The 18,073-nt window shown below is 44.0% G+C and overlaps 1 protein-coding gene across 1 annotated transcript in view; it reads left to right on the top strand.

The window, feature by feature from the left end:
- Nucleotides 1–11,433, top strand: part of TM6SF2 (transmembrane 6 superfamily member 2) — a 48,880-nt gene extending 37,447 nt beyond the window's left edge. The window contains exons 6-10 of the mRNA XM_044285545.1: nt 114–238; nt 331–432; nt 8,423–8,515; nt 10,794–10,913; nt 11,037–11,433. Of these exons, the coding sequence (XP_044141480.1) occupies nt 114–238; nt 331–432; nt 8,423–8,515; nt 10,794–10,913; nt 11,037–11,243 (647 nt within the window). The 3' untranslated portion in view covers nt 11,244–11,433. The remainder of the gene's footprint in view (nt 1–113; nt 239–330; nt 433–8,422; nt 8,516–10,793; nt 10,914–11,036) is intronic.
- Nucleotides 11,434–18,073: the final 6,640 nt, after the last annotated feature.

Below are 18,073 nucleotides of genomic sequence, written 5' to 3'. Positions count from 1 at the left end.
ACTTCTATTGTACTGTGACATGAAGAGAGATAGTTTGGTCTTGTTCATTTGTGATGGAATTTTTATCTCTTTGCTGCAGTGAATTTTTACAGAGTCGTGTGATTGTATTTCAGGGAAGTATGGGACAGAAGTACGCCCTGCCTTCATCCTTAATGTCCCCTACCTGTTTCTTCCTGTCTGGGCAGGAATGAGAATATTCAGATCAAAGCACAACTTTACAAAAATACCAGCTGAAAAGGTAACTCTGGCATTAATAGCCTTATTCGCCAATGTGATCTACAATATAAAATGTCTATTTTTATTTTGCCTAAAAATGTATATATTTTTCAGGTGTCAGTGGCACACAATGAAGGAATTTTTCAACGCCCAAAAGATATTGTACTGATTGTGTATCTCTTAGGAGCTATTATATTTACTCTTTTTAGAGGCCTGGTAAGTATAAATATGATTCCGTTTGATGAAGTGTTGCTTATTGTATTCACAGTCATGTCAGAGATACATGGCACTATATTGGTGTGAATGGCACTATGCCACATTGATCAACATTGTGAGAGAGCGCATGTGATGTATCAAATCACTGTGCATATACATATTCACTGTATTGTTAACGTAGAGGATGTCCCCTTGTCACAGTCATTGTCCTGGGTATAAAGAGATCATGGGTCCGTACTGACCACTGATATATTTATACATGGTTATTAGATCTCCCCTCAGATGTCTTTTTTCTGAACTAAATAACCCTAATTTTGATCATTTTTCTGGGTACTGTAGTCCACCCATTTCAGATATTACTTTAGATGCCCTTCTCTGAACCCTCTCCAGCTGTGCTATGTCTGTCTTGTTCACAGGAGCCCAGAACTGTACACAGTACTCCATGTGTGGTCTGACTAGTGATTGTAAAGTGGCATCTATGCCCCTTTGGATGCAACCCATTATCTTACAGGCTTTGGCAGCATCTACCTGACACTGGTTACTATAGTTAAAGGAGTTGTCTGGATTCAGAGCTTGAACCCTCTCCAGCTCTGCTATGTCTGTCTTGTTCACAGGAGACCAGAACTGTACGCAGTACTCCATGTGTGGTCTGACTAGTGATTGTAAAGTGGCATCTATGCCCCTTTGGATGCAACCCATTATCTTACAGGCTTTGGCAGCATCTACCTGACACTGGTTACTATAGTTAAAGGAGTTGTCTGGATTCAGAGCTGAACCCAGACATATCCCCTTTTTAACCCAGGCAGTCCCTCTGATATGAGATATGAAATGCTTCGATGCTTTCCCTTGCCATGCGCTCATTCTAAATGGGAATTTTCTTGAGATCCGGTGACGTACCGGGCTCTCCATAAGGACTGTTAGGTGAAGGCTTCCACCTAATAGTGAGCACGGTGACGTTACTGGAACTAATGGGTGAGCTTTAGCGCTCCCCTAGCCTGTAAAATAGCCTAGGGCAGCGCTAAAGCCCGCCCATTACTGCCAGTGACATCACCAGCAACACTGCTAGGTGGAAGCCTCAGCCTAGCAGTGTAAAAATATAAACAAACAGCCCTTGCAGTCTGGGTGAATAAGGGGATATGTCTGGATTCAGCTCTGGACCTGGAATACCCCTTTAAAGGCGTTCTCCGGGCTGTTCATATTGATGACCTATCCTCAGGATAGGTCATTAATATCAGATTGGCGGGGTCCGGCACCCGGCTTCATTGTTTACCTGCCAGGTGTAATTACACCCTAGAACTGTATAGGAACGAGCCGTCCCATTGAAATAATTACACCTGCTCAGCGCTGCAGATGTGACGGCGAGCAGGTAAACAATGAAGAGGAGGCAGCGCTGGCACGCCTTCTCTACAAACAGCTGATCAGCGGGGATGCCGGGTTTCAGACCCCCACCGATCTGATATTGATGACCTATCCTGAGGAATGGTTTCGTATACGGTCCGCAAAAAAAACAGAACAAAAATACGTTTGTGTGCATGTAGCCATAACCACCTCCCGTCCGCACGTTGACTATAAACGTCCGGGAGGTGGTTCTCCATTTCTGAATAGACGTTCCAGAACGTCCATTCAGAAACTGCAGCTGCACGCTAATCGTGCAGCTGCTGATCGGGTTGCTCGTTGTCAGTGACAGCAGGGCAACCCTTAGAGAAGGCAGGGACAGTGCCCAGGTGTCCCTGCCTTCTGGATAGCTGCATACACAGCGCTCACCGAGTGCTGTGTATGCAGAGCATGAAGGACTATGCGCTTCCTGTTCCGGCCCGGCGGTCATGTGATCGCCGGGACCGGAGGGTGCAGGAGCTGTGTGAGGTCTTTCAGAGACCTCGATCAGCCATGCACTGAGGCTGTACAGCGCTGTATTGCGCTGTACAGCCTCTCTGGGGGGTGCATTTCTCCTGTAACTGGGGCTACTATGTCAGCCCCAGTTACAGGAGAAATCAACAGTGAAAAAAAAAAAAGTGAAGTAAATGTCCCCCAGAGGTCTTGTATGACCTTATGGGGGACGAAAAGTGTAAAATAAAAAAATTGTGTTAAAAAAATAAAATAAAAAAAAATTGAAAAAATAAAATAGACATATTTGGTATTGCCGCGTCCGTGATGGTCGGCTCTATAAATATATCACATAATCGACCCAGTCCGATAAACACCATAAAATAAATAAATAACTGTCAAAAAAAGCAATTTTTGTCACCTTACATCACAAAAAGTGCAACACCAAGTGATCAAAAAGGCGTATGTCCCACAAATTGGTAGCAATAAAACTGTCACCTCATCCCGCAAAAAATGAGCCCCTACATAAGAAAATCTCTCAACAAATAAAAAAACTATAGCTCTCAGAACATGGACACATTAAAACATAATTTTTTGGTTTAAAAAATGCTATTATTGTGTAAAACTTTAATAAATAAGAAAAAGTATACATATTAGGTATCGCCACGTCCGTAACAATCTGCTCTATAAAAATGTCACTTGACCGAACCCCTCAGGTGAACGCTGTAAAAATAAATAAATAAAAACTGTGCTAAAACAACCAATTTTTTGGTCACCTTGCCCCATAAAGTGTTATAATGAATGATAAAAAAAATCATATGTACCCAAAAAATAGTACCAATAAAACTGGCACCTTATCCCCTAGTTTCCAAAATGGGGTCACTTCTTGGGAGTTTCTACTGTAAGGGCAGGGGCGTACTTACAGGGGTCGCAGTTGCGACCGGGCCCGGCACTCCAGGGGGCCCGGCCGCCTGTGGACCCCTGGCCCCTCCTTGCAGTAGTACTGTGTGTGCTGGCGCCTGCTTGTATAATAACCCGGGCGGCCGGCCCGGGGCCCACCGCCCAGTGTTCCGTTTCTGCGCTGCAGAGCCAGGCCTACCCTCCCTTGAGTCTCCTCCCCCCATCAGTCTCCTCCCTGTGCGGGTGCGGCGTGCCTCGTCATTTCCTGTTAGGCACCGGACATGACGTTTCCCTAGGCTGCGCAGGCGCATGACGCCGAGACGCAGCAGGGAGAAGGGAGCGCGCAAAGAAGCCGGTGCCGACCTTCCGGATTGGGACTAGATAAGATTATTAAGATTTGTAAAAAAAAAAAATTGGTCACTGAGTTCAGACTCAGAGTGGGGTCTGACTGGGCAATATTACTGTCTGTATTGCCTTCATATGGTATGGTAAAACACTACATTGGCCTATCAATGGCTTTTAAGTCTGCTATATTTCTGTAGCCTGCAACCTCTGACTGCCCAGTTGGGCTGAAACTACTACACCCAACATGTTCTGGAGGTAATAGTAAATGGCTATTGGTGCAATTCTGAGCTACTAGTCTATATAATACATATAGTAAGGCTACTTTCACACTGGCGTTTTTAATTCCGTTTGTGAGATCCGTTTCAGGGATCTCACAAACGGTTCAAAACGGATCAGTTCAGCCCCAATGCATTCTTAATCGATAAGGATCCGCTCAGAATGCATCAGTTTGGCTCCGTTCAGTTTGGCCCAGCCGTTACTTTCAATGTAAGTCAGGACGGATCTGTTTTTACTTAGACTTTTTTTTTTAAAGAATAATGCAAACGGATCCGTTCTGAACGGACACAAGCGTTTGCATTATAGGTGCGGATCCGTCTGTGCAGATACCAGACGGATCTGCACCTAACGCAGGTGTGAAAGTAGCCTTAGTTATAAAGCCATTGATAGGCCAATGGAGTATTTTACCATATGAAGGCAAAAGAAATGCATGACAAAACCAGCACTGCTACATAATGTAGCTGGTTTTACGTGGGCAATGCATTGCTGGTACCTGATGCTGACACCTGCAGTTCTGAGTAAAAGTACATAGTTATGGTTGAGGCCATTTGTTAACTCTGCTCAGCTACATCTGCTTATAAAGGGATGAACAGACTGCGCACATTGGGGTATACCTTCTTGTTCTTGCATTAGTCTTCAGCCTGTGGCTCTCTAGACCTGGTGGAATACAAATTTAGGCGGTTTGGGGGTGGAGGGAGGTTGGGGGGGGGGGGCGGCGACGGGGAGGGGGCCCCATGGATTGTGTGTACGCCACTGTGTAAGGGTGCATCGGGGGGGCTTCAAATGGGACATGGCATCTAAAAACCATGTGGAGTTCCTTTTCTTCTGCGCCCTGCCGTGTGCCAATACAGCAGTTTATGGCCACATGTGGGGTGTTTCTGTAAACCGCAGAATCTGGGTAATAAATATTGAGTTTTGTTTGGCTGTTAACCATCAATGTGTTAAATATTTTTTTTTATTAAAATGGAAAATCTGCCAAAAAAGTGAAATTTAAAAATTTGATCTCCATTTTCCTTTAATTCTTGTGGAACGCCTAAAGGGTTAACAAAGTTTGTAAAATCGGTTTTAAGTACCTTGAGGGGTGTAGGGGTGTAGTTTCTACAATGGGGTCATTTATGGGGGTATCCACTATGTCCACTAGACAAAGTTACTTCAGACCTGAACTGGTCCTTAAAAAGTGGGTTTTGGCAATTTTCTTAAAAATTTGAAGAATTGCTTCTAAACTTCTAAGCCTTCTAACGTCCTAAAAAAATAAAATGAAATTTCCAAAATGATGCCAACATAAATTAGACATATGGGGAATGTTAAGTAATAAATATTTTATGAAGTATCACTTTCTGTTTTAAAAGCAGAGAAATTGAAATTTAGAAAATTGCGAATTTTACTAAATATTGTTAAATTTGGGAATTTTTCATAAATAAAGGTAAAATATATTGACTCAATTTTATGACTATCATGAAGTACAATGTGTCACGGGAAAACAGTCTCTGCATGACTTGGATAAATAAAGGCGTTCCAAAGTTATTACCACATAAACTGAGATATGTCAGATTTGAAAAATTAGGCCTGGTCAGGAAGGGGGCAAATGGCCCAGATGGGAAGTGGTTAAGCTGATTAAAAAACAGATGCAATTATATGCAATCAGATTAACTGATCTTCCTATAACTGTCAATTGATTTTTTGTGTCAGATTACAACTAAAAGTGGTGCATCAGTGTTTTTGCAGTCCATAGATTAAACACTCCTCCAACCTTCTAGCCATCTTCTCCCCAATACAGCTGCCCACTCCCCATTGAGATGCAGGCCATCACCCATACTGTAAGGCCTGTTGCCAACAGAGATGTTAGCCCAGTTCTCCAGGATCCCCAAACCACTCCTTTCTACACCAGTTTCTGAGCCACTTGTTTACTTTCCTGATCTCCCACTGCACTTCTGGTTTGACTCTTGGTACAGGTAGTACAGTATTTCAGAAAATACTATATTTGAGGTCCTCGCCTTGAGCTTGCGACCTAAGTCCCTAAAATCATGTGCCCCATGACCACCAGGTCTTCACCAGCCCCTCCGAGTAATCTATCAACCTGATCTGTGATTGGTTGAACTCGAGCGCCAGTAAGACTACACACTATTTGTGAGTGACAGATCGCCCTATCTGTACCCCAATGATCCAGTCTCCCAGCACCTGACCTGCCCTGCTCTCCATATCCCCTGCTTACTGGAGTTGACATTCCCCTGACCGGCAGAGGAAGTGTCTAGCTGCCGCAGTGCTCTCCTTAAACTCCTCATCTGCCAACCTTGCAAAAACATTTTTGGGGTGTGCCAGATCAGGACTAGCATGACTGACACTATTTCCATTAGGCCCCTTGCAGACGAGCGTGTGTCACGCTGCGAGTCTGCAGCGCAGCACCTGGCCTGACCTCCCAGCACTGACGGGGTCACATAGCATTATATTGATTTATGATGCTATGTAACCCTTAGGCCGCTGCGTTGCGGGAAAAGATGCGGGTGCATTGCGGGAAAATGCACGATTTTTCCACGCGAGTGCAAAGCGTTTGAGAAAAATCGGCATGTTTGGTACCCAGACCCGAATCTGGACTTCTTCACAGAAGTTCGGGTTTGGGATTGGTGTTGTGTAGATTTTATTATTTTCCCCTATAACATGGTTATAAGGGGAAAATAATAGCATTCTTAATACCGAATGCTAAGTAAATTAGGGATGGAGGGGTTAAAAAAATTAAATTAAATTAAACTTACCTCATCCACTTGTTCGTGAAGCCCGACTCGTCTTCTTTCTTCTTCTTTGAGGACCTGGGAGGAAAAGGACCTTTGGTGACATCACTGGGCTCATCACATGGTCCATGACCATAGTGATGGACCATGTGATGGATCATGTGATGGACCATGTGACGAGCGCAGTGACATCACCAAAGGTCCTTTTCCTCCCATATCCTCAAAGAAGAAGAAAGAAGACGAGTCGGGCTTCGCGAACAAGTGGGTGGGGTGAGTTTAATGATTTTTTTTTTTAACCCCTCCATCCCTAATTTACTTAGCATTCTGTATTAAGAATGCTATTATTTTCTCTTATAACCATGTTATAAGGGAAAATAATAAAGTTTCGGGTCCCCATCCTGATCGTCACCTAGCAACCATGCGTGAAAATCGCACCGCATCCGCACTTGCTTACGGATGCTATGCGATTTTCACGCAGCCCCATTCAATTCTATGGGGCCTGTGTTGCGTGAAAAACACACAATATAGAGCATGCCGCGATTTTTACGCATCGCACAAGTGATGCGTGAAAATCACCGCTCATGTGCACAGCCCCATTGGAGTGAATGGGTCCGGATTCAGTGCGGGTGCAATACATTCACCTCACGCATTGCACCCGCACGGAATTCTTGCCCATGTGAAAGGGGCCTTACAGTTCTGGAATGCATTGGATAACACTGGCAGCATTATGTCAGTGTTGTCCAATACATTCCAGAACTGTAAGGGTTACATAGCATTATATTGATTTATGATGCTATGTGACTCGGTCAGCGCTGGGAGATCTGCGCTGCGGACTTGCAGCGTGACAAACGCTCATCTGCAAGAGGCCTTACCTTCTGTGATTAAGGCCTCAAGCACACGACCGTGACGTTTTTTGCGGTCCGAAAACCGCGGATCTGCAAAGAACGGAAGCCGCTCGTGTTGCCTTTCGCAATTTGTGGAACGGAACGGGCGCCGGCAATATAAATGCCTATTCTTGTCCGCAAAGCGCGGACAAGAATAGGACATGTTAGATTTTTTTAGTGGGCCAGCGGAACGGAGCCACAGATGCGGAGTGCTGTCCGCATCTTTTGCGGCCCCGTTGAGGTGTGCATGAGGCCTAAGCTAGCTACTCCACTTCCCTGCATCTGCATGCTACCATCCTCCCCTACATCTACCTCAGTGAGTGTTTGCACAGCGCGCATCAAACTCTTTTCTATATTATCATGGGATCTCTGTGTTGCAATTTGCTCATTTAGATCCAGAATCGGGGGTTCCGAAAATGCGACATGCACACATTTTGCACAGCAATATGTACCATCAAACAGCTGTTCAAGGACTGCATTGTACATCCTCAGATTTCTCAGAAATAGCTTTGAATCCAACATTTCATCATCGCCTTATGATTTCATCAGTCACGAAGATAAATTACTAATATTAGCGTGTTCCAAATTAGATTCAACAAGCTATGGCTGCTTCAAGAGCTGTATACGTTTTTTTACTGACACCTTAGCGATCCATAGTTGTATCCAGTGGTCTCCTAATTCCATGCTGCTACATTAGTATTTTGTGCTTCTATGCTGAAAACGTGCAGCACTTTCATGGTCACAGGGGCACAGCTAGGTAGATGCCTACCTTTGGATGAAGTCACATGTAGAGTTTAAAGAGCATCCACAATTTGACTCTGCAGTTTTTGCAGTGTGTTTATGTAGCTACAAGTTTTTTTTTGTTTTTTTTTACCATGTTCTATCTGTAAGACTCAATTGAAGTTCTTGACCATATAATATGTAACCGTAGTACAACTGTGTGTATTTGAGGCTATTTAAGACTTTACATATATTCCCTCCTATTTACTGCATGTTTTTTATTATGCTTTATTATATCTTCATTTACATCTATAGCTGGCACTGGACTGCCCTTCCGATTCTTGCTTTACCTATATCTACCAATATGAGCCATATATAAGAGACCCTGTGGCTTATCCTAAAGTTCAGGTAAGTGTTTAATATTAAATGATAAAGAGTTCTGTGAATGATAAAATGTGTCTGGTGCTGGCAGACCCCTCCAGTCATTCAGTCTTCAGATTTTTTTCAGTCAGTCCTCTTTAGCTGTGGCTGGGTATGAGTGGCACCAGATATTTTATAGGGTACATAGAGGATGATGGCTCTTGGTTTCTTTTTGATCCCTTTAGCAATCTATCTTGAACATTATAATGCAAAGATGATACAGGTCACTGTATAGATCCCTCTATACCAGTGTGCCCTTGAATGCCGGGGCTCTTTGGAACCTTGTCAATGACTCCCCAGAAAACAGCAGCCAGACATGGCAAACTACTTTCCGCTTACAAAAAGATGCTCATTAATCATGGAGGTAGACTATAGGCAGCCAACAAATGTTGTATTCAACTGAACACCAAGCTTCTTTCAGGTAGAAACGGGAGTAAAGGTTCCATAGGAGTAGAAACACTTTTAAGGGGTCCCTCTTAAAAATAAGGTTTTATTTGCCTCATAGTGGTTCATGGGATTAGTTAGGGAATTGCTAACAATACAGTTTCCTAATATATTATAGAAACTGCTTGAAAAGTATAGGTCAGGGGTACTCAAGTACTTTTTGTAAAGGTCCACGTACCTGGGTCTGACATAGGGTCAAGATGTGAGCTGCAAAAAAAAAAAAAAAAATGCAAGGAGGAACAACATCAGTGGCCTGTAGCACTCTGTGGCAATTTTTTTTTTTTAACCACCTCACAGTAGTGATGCCGTGCTAGATGGTAATAGTGCCCCTTTAGTGCTCCCTACAGAGTATGATGCCTCCTTAGTACCTTCCCATACAGTATGCTGCCCCCTTAGTGACCCCTATACAGTGTGAAACTCCTAAGTGCCCCCACACACAATGAGCCCTTAAATGCCCTTCACACAAGGTGATGCCCTTTAAGTAGCCCCCACACAATGATGCCCCATTAAGTGCCCCCTTACACAGGTATGCCCCTCAAGTGGCCCCTCTAACACAGTGATGTCCTCTTAAGTTTCTCTCACACAGTATAATGTCCTCTTAAGTGCCCCCTCATGGTGATGCTTGATTAAAGTGTGCTCCCTTAAAGAGTACCTATCAGCATGATCAACCCTATTAAACCGGGCAAGCAGATTAAACTTATATCTTTATTTTGGGTTTAGCTTTTACCGCTGCGGAGAAATCATTACTTTGATAGTTATGGAAATTAGTTAGTTGGAGCACTAAGGGGCAGGCGGCAGCACTAGGAGCACTGCTACAGCTGCGCACCAGTGCTCAATACACTCCCCCCTCCCATTTGATCAACAGGGCAAGACATCTCGTCCTGCCGTCTTCTGGTGCTTGTGCAGTCACTCACAAACTTAGCGCCGGCACAGTGCACAGGCGCCGCTGATATTATTCTACTCGGAAGTGTTGGTGCCTGTGGCTTCAGAGTCAGAGGAGGAATGCTTCCAGGTAGAATGACGTTGTCGGCACTTGCACACTATTGATCTGCGCAGTGCAGGTTAATGCACAGTGATACCAAATCTATATCGTTTTTCTTATGCTTTACCACTAAAGTTCAGGTGGAATCTATAAACTCGTAGACCACACTGACATATCGGGATATACTGATGTACGGATTCCACTGCAGAGCTACAGTGAGCGCTTTACAAACATCTCTGCTCCTGCCTGTACCAGCGCTGCTCTGCTAAAGCCTATATAACATATAGGTATTTAAAAACAATAACATTTGCATAAAAAAAAAAAATATGTTATAGTATCACAGTCTATAGTGATTGTAACATCTTCCTATTAAGCCCTACCACAGGGCTTTAGATTAGTGTGGCAGGCTAAAAGCTTTCCTAAAGCCTCAGGCTGCTCAGACAGCCAGTTGGCACCCTGCAGTTATACCGCAGGAATAGGCAGGGGAAGGGCCCATTGGAAGTCAGAGGGAACCCACTATCTCTGACTAACCACTCAGATGCTACAGTCACTATTGACTGCGGCATCTGTGGATTGAAATCACTGGGATTAGACATATCCAGGGTATTGCAGGCAGATGTCAGTTGTATTAACCAGCTGACATCTGCCGGGGATGTAGCAACCACAGTTCCTGAGATTTCTTCTTCCTCTATTATGCCATGAATATATGGCAAATATTGGAAAGGGGTTAAAATATGTTTTATTTTCATAAAACGTAATGGTCACTTTTTTTATAGAGTAGTTCAACATACATGTAACATTTCGCAGAAGAATAAGCTGACCAATGTCTCTTCCTTTCAGATGTTGGTAAATATGTTCTACCTACTCCCATTTCTGTGTGTGTCCATCTATGGTCTGCTGGTTCCTGGCTGTACATGGATGTTGGACTGGACAGTTGTCTATGCTGGTGCAATGGCACAGGTAAGCTTTTTAGCGCAAATAAAGTTACCCAATGGGTTGCTGTTGGCATCTGCTGTTTTTTTTGTCTATGTTAGTCTTATATATGGGACCCTGGAAAGCATTTATCTAAATCTTTCTCCACAGGCTCAGTTTGCTCACATAGGATCTTCAGTCTACCACCGAACACCATATACTTATCGTGTCCCTCGAGAAGCATGGTGGGAGTTCATGATAGTGAATGTTCTGTACACCCTTGGGATGCAGCTACTGGCTTTCCGATGTATTCAAAGCCCAGCCTACTTTCTCAGAGACATAAAGCAAACTGTAGAGGAAGGCAAGAAACAGGATTAATAGGATTTGTTATTGGACTACGACGCTTCTTAAGTAAGCCTTGAACAGGGCTTTTGACGGCTTACAGGACTCTAGGCTTTTATCTTAATGTTGTTGAAGAAGCAAATAAGGACACGTTAACCTTAGGAGGGACTCTGCAATAATGTTTTCTGTGTTTTGCACTGGATTTCTGCTAATAAACGGTGAAAACTAGAAATAGAGAAATTATTTCAAAGATATAAACATGCTCAAAACGTCCCTTTCTTAAAGGGAGTCTGTCATCAACAAAAGCAGTTTTAAACTGCCCACAATGCCAAATAGAGCCCCCTTCCCATGTGTTAGTCATACCTTTATATACCAGGATCTCTGCTTCAATCCAGCGGAAAATGCTTATATTCAATATGTTAATTAGCTGTTACGTGCACCAAAGCCCAAATCAATCCGTGCTCCATTGCTCCAGTCCTTCGCCTCCCTCTCCTGCTTAATTGACAGAGATAGACGCGATAATGTTGCAGAAGCCTGCCCCTTCTAATCAAGATATAGAGATTGGCACTGGGAGGGGAAAGAGCCAGGGCTGTGGCACTGAGTGGTTCGGGCCTGCCCTCAGTGCACATAACAGTTAATTAACATATGGAATTAAATCTTTTTTCCACTGGAGAAGTGATTCTAGCAAATAAAGATGCTTATAACTTGGGGATGGAGCCCCGTCTGGCATTTTGGCCTTTGTAAAACTGATACTGTTGATGACAAACTCCCTTTACAAATATATAGCTGTTTTTGTCCAGAAACAGTGCCAGTGCAGCCCCATCCTCAATCATGTCAACAGAGATGAGCTGCAATCGTCCACACACAGTCCTAGAATAAGAAAGTAAAAGGCTGTTTTAAAGGGGTGGTATGGCCTAGGAGCCGGCAACCTCTGTGCTTATAAACTGGTGCTCCATTAAAAAAAACACCTGTCTGCCTGTGCCACTGAGCCATTCCTGGCCGCTTCTCTTTTCCACAGGACTGAAAGTGGCTTAGTCCCATGACTTCTGTGGAAAATCATTGGTCTCAGCGGTCACTTGTGCTCAAATGGTGCAGTGGTAGAGTCACATGGAACCACTGACTTGGTGTTTTTTGTTTTTTTTTAAGGGCCGCAAACAGGTTAGGAGCATTGGGTTGTTGCCTCCTAACCATACAACCCCTTTAATTGTCCTGCTTTCTAAATGTGATCTCAGGGTAGATTGTAGCATGACAGCACACACTTGTTCTTCATTCTGTGGTATCTGCAGAATAGTGTGTTGCTGCATAAATGTATATAAAGATCTTGGGGGAGATTTATCAACCAATCAGATTCCACCTTTCATTTTTCACAGCTCCTTTGGAAAATAAAAGGTGGAATCTGATTGGTTGCTATGGGCAACTAAGCCAGTTCTACTTTTCACCACTTTGATAAATCTCCCCCATAGAGTGCAGAAATTCTTCTCCCTCCAAAGTTACCTTTTCTTGCACTGTGAACACATTGCAAATTCAGTGACTTAAAAACGTATTCTGGTTTTAGTGATGCTATTTGTTTATTTAAACATAGAAACATAGAATGTGTCGGCAGATAAGAACCATTTGACCCATCTAGTCTGCCCAATATACTGAATACTATGGATAGCCCCTGGCCCTATCTTATATGAAGGATGGCTTTATGCCTATCCCATGCATGCTTAAACTCCTTCACTGTATTTGCAGCTACCACTTCTGCAGCTATTCCATGCATCCACTACTCTCTCAGTAAAGTAATACTTCCTGATATTACTTTTAAACCTTTGCCCCTCTAATTTAAAACGATGTCCTCTTGTAGCAGTTTTTCTTCTTTTAAACTTTTACCTTGTTGAATCCCTTTAGATAATAGGGTGTCAAATCATTTTCTAATTTACATCGATTTAAAATTTTGCTCGCAGACCTTTATTATATCCACGCATTTGCCTCTCCCTGAAGAAAAATAAATTGTACAGTCCATTTTATTCCTGTAAAATGCATCTATAGGAGAGTTAGATGGGGCTAAAAATGATGTCAGTCACGTGAGCCGTTATGTGACCCTTAAAAGCAGGGGCGGATTGGCCATACACCCTACAGGGAAATTTCCCAGTGGGCCGATGCCTAGGAGGGCCATCCAAGCCCTCTTCATGGCCGCCAGTAAGGTTCATAATGATCTGATTCCCTCTTAGCATCTGGCCAACAGCCGCAGGTGCCCTCCTCAATTCAACTGTATCGATGTCCTCAGGACAGCGATACAGTTGAATACTGTGGTGCAGGTGGCAGCATTTTCTGCTGCACTGTGCTATTTGGTTCAGCTGGGGCAATATACTGCCCTGCACTATGGTATTGCTGGCCCTGCCTATTTTTGTTATCCCGCCTTCTGTCAATTTGGATCTGCCTGCAACATGGGGCCACTTTTACCTTTTTTTCCAGGGCCACTTTTAGTTCACAGACCGCCCCTGCTCAAAAGTATCATGTGATCTGGCTTTCAGTTAACTACCAGGTATCTAACAGGTGCATAGTTGTGTATTAAGCAGCAGAACATATACACTATATACAGCATTACTACCTGCAGCAGCACCCCATGTGTGTCCGTGTAGAAGCAGATCTCTGTGTGTGCTGTTTTATTTTTTTACAACATAACAACATCACTTAGAGACAGGCAGCCACTTTACAAATCACTACAGACAGGCACACAATGATGTAGTTACTGTAATAACCAAAATAAGAAATGATGATTCCACCACTAGTCCTATTTACTTATGACATGAATGTGTCCTGTGTGCCGACTAAGCACATGCATGCCATGTAATACTTCTTACTGAATGTTACATGACTGATGCCATGTTTCAGTTAGACCATGGCTGTATTACATGGGACTGATACATGGGCTATTCTTCTAGATATAAGGGTCAACTGTCTGATGTAAGAAGGTATGTATGCAGAATTTAAATACAAGTATATTAGAATATTGTATGATTTCCTATTATTTAAAAAAATAATAATTAAAAAATTAAAACCGGAATACCCCTTTAAATAATGTGAGAAGTATCACATGGTGTTTATGCCTGTAGTGATCTAGTCACAGACCAGGAGCTTGTATATTGATGAATGGCTGTACTGCACATACTGTAATATTATAAAGCAAAAAAATGCCATCACGCACATTGTATTGGAGCAAAACCGTAAAGGATCAATAGTAGACTTGAGCTGCTTTACAACTATAATTCTCCATTTTGACAGAATAGCCTGTGTAGGAAGGCGAAGTAAGAAGAATTCAAAGCTGTGTATTGAAGTACTATGAAGAAAGTTATCTATACTATCCTAAGAACTAAGGAATTTGCCTCCATTTAAAATCATGGGCAGGGCTATAAAGATACATCCTTTTTACCCCTATGGCCATATTTGGAGAGCTGGAACCTCCTGTTCCAGCCATCCAAACATGCTGGGGAAGCCACTGCCAGCCAGACATTTTTCCTGCAGAGGAAGTGTAGTGATCCATGTCTGCCATTCACTGATAGAACAGCTCTCTATTCTAGCTGATAGACAGGGGTCCCAAGCTGGAGGAACCCCCTATCTGATGTCCATATGTGGGTATATGGATTGGGATTGTCTTTTAAAAGATTTTCAAAGTTCTAAAAATCTGTGGCACGCTGAGATCACAAATCAGCAATGGGATCATCTCACATGTCGACTAGAGTTCCCTATTGACTTTAATAGCAGGCGAACCTGAAAAACCTTCAGGTCATATTTGCAGCCACCAAATACAAACTATGAGCGCACAAATAGTCCCACAACATTGACAGTGACATACCAGAGGGGGGATCATTGGCTAAAATTCCCACAAGAAATATGTACATGAGTACATAAATTATCACCCTAGCCTGACACAGTATCTTCAGCACAGCCTGTTACTAGGATTTATCACATCCTACTTGCATGTGTATCAGAGACTGTTTTATTGCTGGATTTAAACTGTTACCAAGAACCTGGTTAAAGTAAAGTTTACCGTTGGATTTGAACCTGCCTCATTCTTCCAACTCCACACCACTATTACCCTCAACCTCTTGCACCATAAAGGTGCTGGCGTCATGACATTATTCAAACCAGGGGCCCAGCTGCCCAGGCACTCAACAACCATTCACCATCAAGGGCACCTCAACCACCACCTGGTCGGTGTTCCCTGCAACCGAGTGTGCCTCGGAGAATCCAGTGCTGTTCTCCACTGCACTACTGGCCCAGGGAGGCGTCTGCTAAACCGTGAGTAACCGATGAACTGTATGTACATTCCGGTCCACCGTGCACCTCATGCGTTCTACCCCTGCGGACTGGCATGTTGCACAGGCATTAGGCATTCACCTGACATAAAAGGCCTTTTATGCCGCTGTATATACATAAGGCAATGTATATATGTGTATATATACAATGTATATACAAACTCTTTTACCTCGCTACTATTTGTTGGTAACATGTGCCTTGTCATCTAATATGATTTTATTTAATATTCTTCACAAATGTTCATTTTCTAAGCCTGTTACATGTAATTGCTATAATTTCTTTGTTCTGGGTGGTGGCGGATATGTGTGGGCTGGGATGAGGAAATTCAATTACACGTTGTCATCACAGGTGTTGAATTCCTCCGAGAATCATTCCTCTTAAAAATGTGAGGTAGTTCAAACTGTCGTGAGCTAGGCGAGTGCGCTTATCGGCCATGATCCCCCCCCTGCTGCGCTGAACGTCCTTTCAGACAGGACACTCGACGAGGTGCAAGTTAAGAGTTCCATGGCAAATTCATCTTCAAACCGCCCTCTTTTTGAAGGCGCAGTGGGATTGGTACCCGCACCTGTTTTGCTGTGGGTGAAAATTCCTATGCCAGTGCCCGCAACAGCAGAATGCAGCATCTGTTGCAGCAAGGCCTGAAAATGCTGCATTCTGACAGCCCTCTGTGATGCTGGTAACATGTCCGCCATTTTGTGCTTGTACTGGGGGTCTAAGTACGTTGCCACCCAGTACAGGTCCTTGACCTTTATACTTTTTTTCCGAGGGTCCCTCTTTAAACACTGGAGCATGAAGGCCCCCATTTGCACTAAATTGGAAGCGGTGGAACGCCCTTGCTCCTGCTCATTGCCCAGGAGAATGTCGTCCTCGGTCTCTGTAACATCCCAGAGTTATGTTACGAAACTCTTTTACCTCGCTACTATTTGTTGGTAACATGTGCCTTGTCATCTAATATGATTTTATTTAATATTCCTCACAAATGTTCATTTTCTAAGCCTGTTACATGTAATTGCTGTAATTTCCATGTACACCAGCAGGTGGCAGCAATGTTTATCAAGGCCTTAGGTCAGTTTAGCATATCTAGACTGGAATAGTTCATTCCAGTCTAGCTCCCCCCTCTCTGAGCAGAAGTGTGCTGGCCCATGTCCTGCCTCATGGGGAGGGAAGGAAGTTATAGTTAGTGTGTACCAGCCACCCCGGCTAGGGGAAGGCTGTGCTGGTAGGAGCTCACAGTTCTAGGGATCCCAACCCAGGATCGAGTCTCGGCTGAGACCAAAGATCTTCATCCCCAGTCTGAGCCTGCAGCCTCAGCTGGTGGACAATTAGCAGCACCTCCAGAACTCCAGGAAGAGCCATTCCCTGTGAGCTAACTGTGAGTAATTATCCAGAGACCAGGAGAAGCCAAATTCCTCCTCAGCTAGTCAGTCCCAAACACAGCAGAAGATAGACAAAGCAGAAGACAGATTCCTGCCATATTCTCCAGGCACATGATAGAAGCAGAAGAGATATTGATCCATGCCATACATTGCCAATACCTGCTGGGACCCAAGATATTGCTGTAACTCATATGGATTAATGCTGCCTCCAGTAAAGACAAGTTGAATTATATTTCAAGTCTGGATCTCATTCATTACTACCAAGTTCCTCAATTACTCTTACTAGCAACACACTCATTTATTGCAAGTGAGCCAGGATCCAGGAGTCCAGCCGTACCAAGGTAGGAGACACTGTTAACACTATACCCACTACTATACAGAGACATTACACCACTCTGGCATTCCTAACCTGGTGCGTGGGTTGCAACACCTTAAAGGGCCCTGAGACTGTACCCTGCGCACGCTGCAATTGGCGTCGCAAACAAAAACGATAGACTTATATACCCATATCTGGACCCACTGCATAATTTGGCGTCCGTGTAACCGTACCACGGTCCTGCTCATTGCAGTCTCCTCCCCCCAGCCACGGACAACACCAGGGATCCCCAAAAAGTTTAAAGCCTGCTCTTCTTGCTTCTCCTCCTCCCCCCAGCCACCATCCTACTCTGACTCCTGTTCAGACTCCTGCTGACTTGTCTCAGATGGAGTGTTTCCCCTGGGAATTCATTGAGCATTGCGACTTCCTCATCTTCCAGCTCCTGCTCCTCGACAGCTTGACCAATGATACGACACAATGCACACTCCAGAAAGAAGGCGTAAGGTACGATGTCACTGATGGCACCCTGGCTGCGACTGACCAGTTTGGTGATTTCATCAAAAGGCTGCAGAAGACTGCATGCGTTGCGCATGAGCAGCCACTGGTGCGGTGAAAAAAAAAAACAAGCTCCCTAGAACCTGTCCTGCTACAGAGTTCGTACAGGTAGTCGTTAACTGCACGTTTCTGCTGGAGCAGCCTACCAAGCATATACAAGGTGGAGTTCCAGCGCGTCGGGCAGTCACAAATCAGACATCTGACGGCAAGTGGTGTTGCCGCTGAACGTCAGCAAGGCGAGCCATGGCCATGTAAGATCTTCTAAAACGGCCAGAGATTTTCCTGGCCTGCCGCAAGACGTCCTGAACCTTGGGGTA

Source organism: Bufo gargarizans, chromosome 1 (genome assembly GCF_014858855.1).
Source record: "Bufo gargarizans isolate SCDJY-AF-19 chromosome 1, ASM1485885v1, whole genome shotgun sequence".
NCBI classification, from domain to species: Eukaryota; Metazoa; Chordata; class Amphibia; order Anura; family Bufonidae; genus Bufo; species Bufo gargarizans.
The sequence above is the reverse complement of the archived record's forward strand: the minus strand, read 5'-3'. Positions and strand labels throughout refer to the sequence as shown.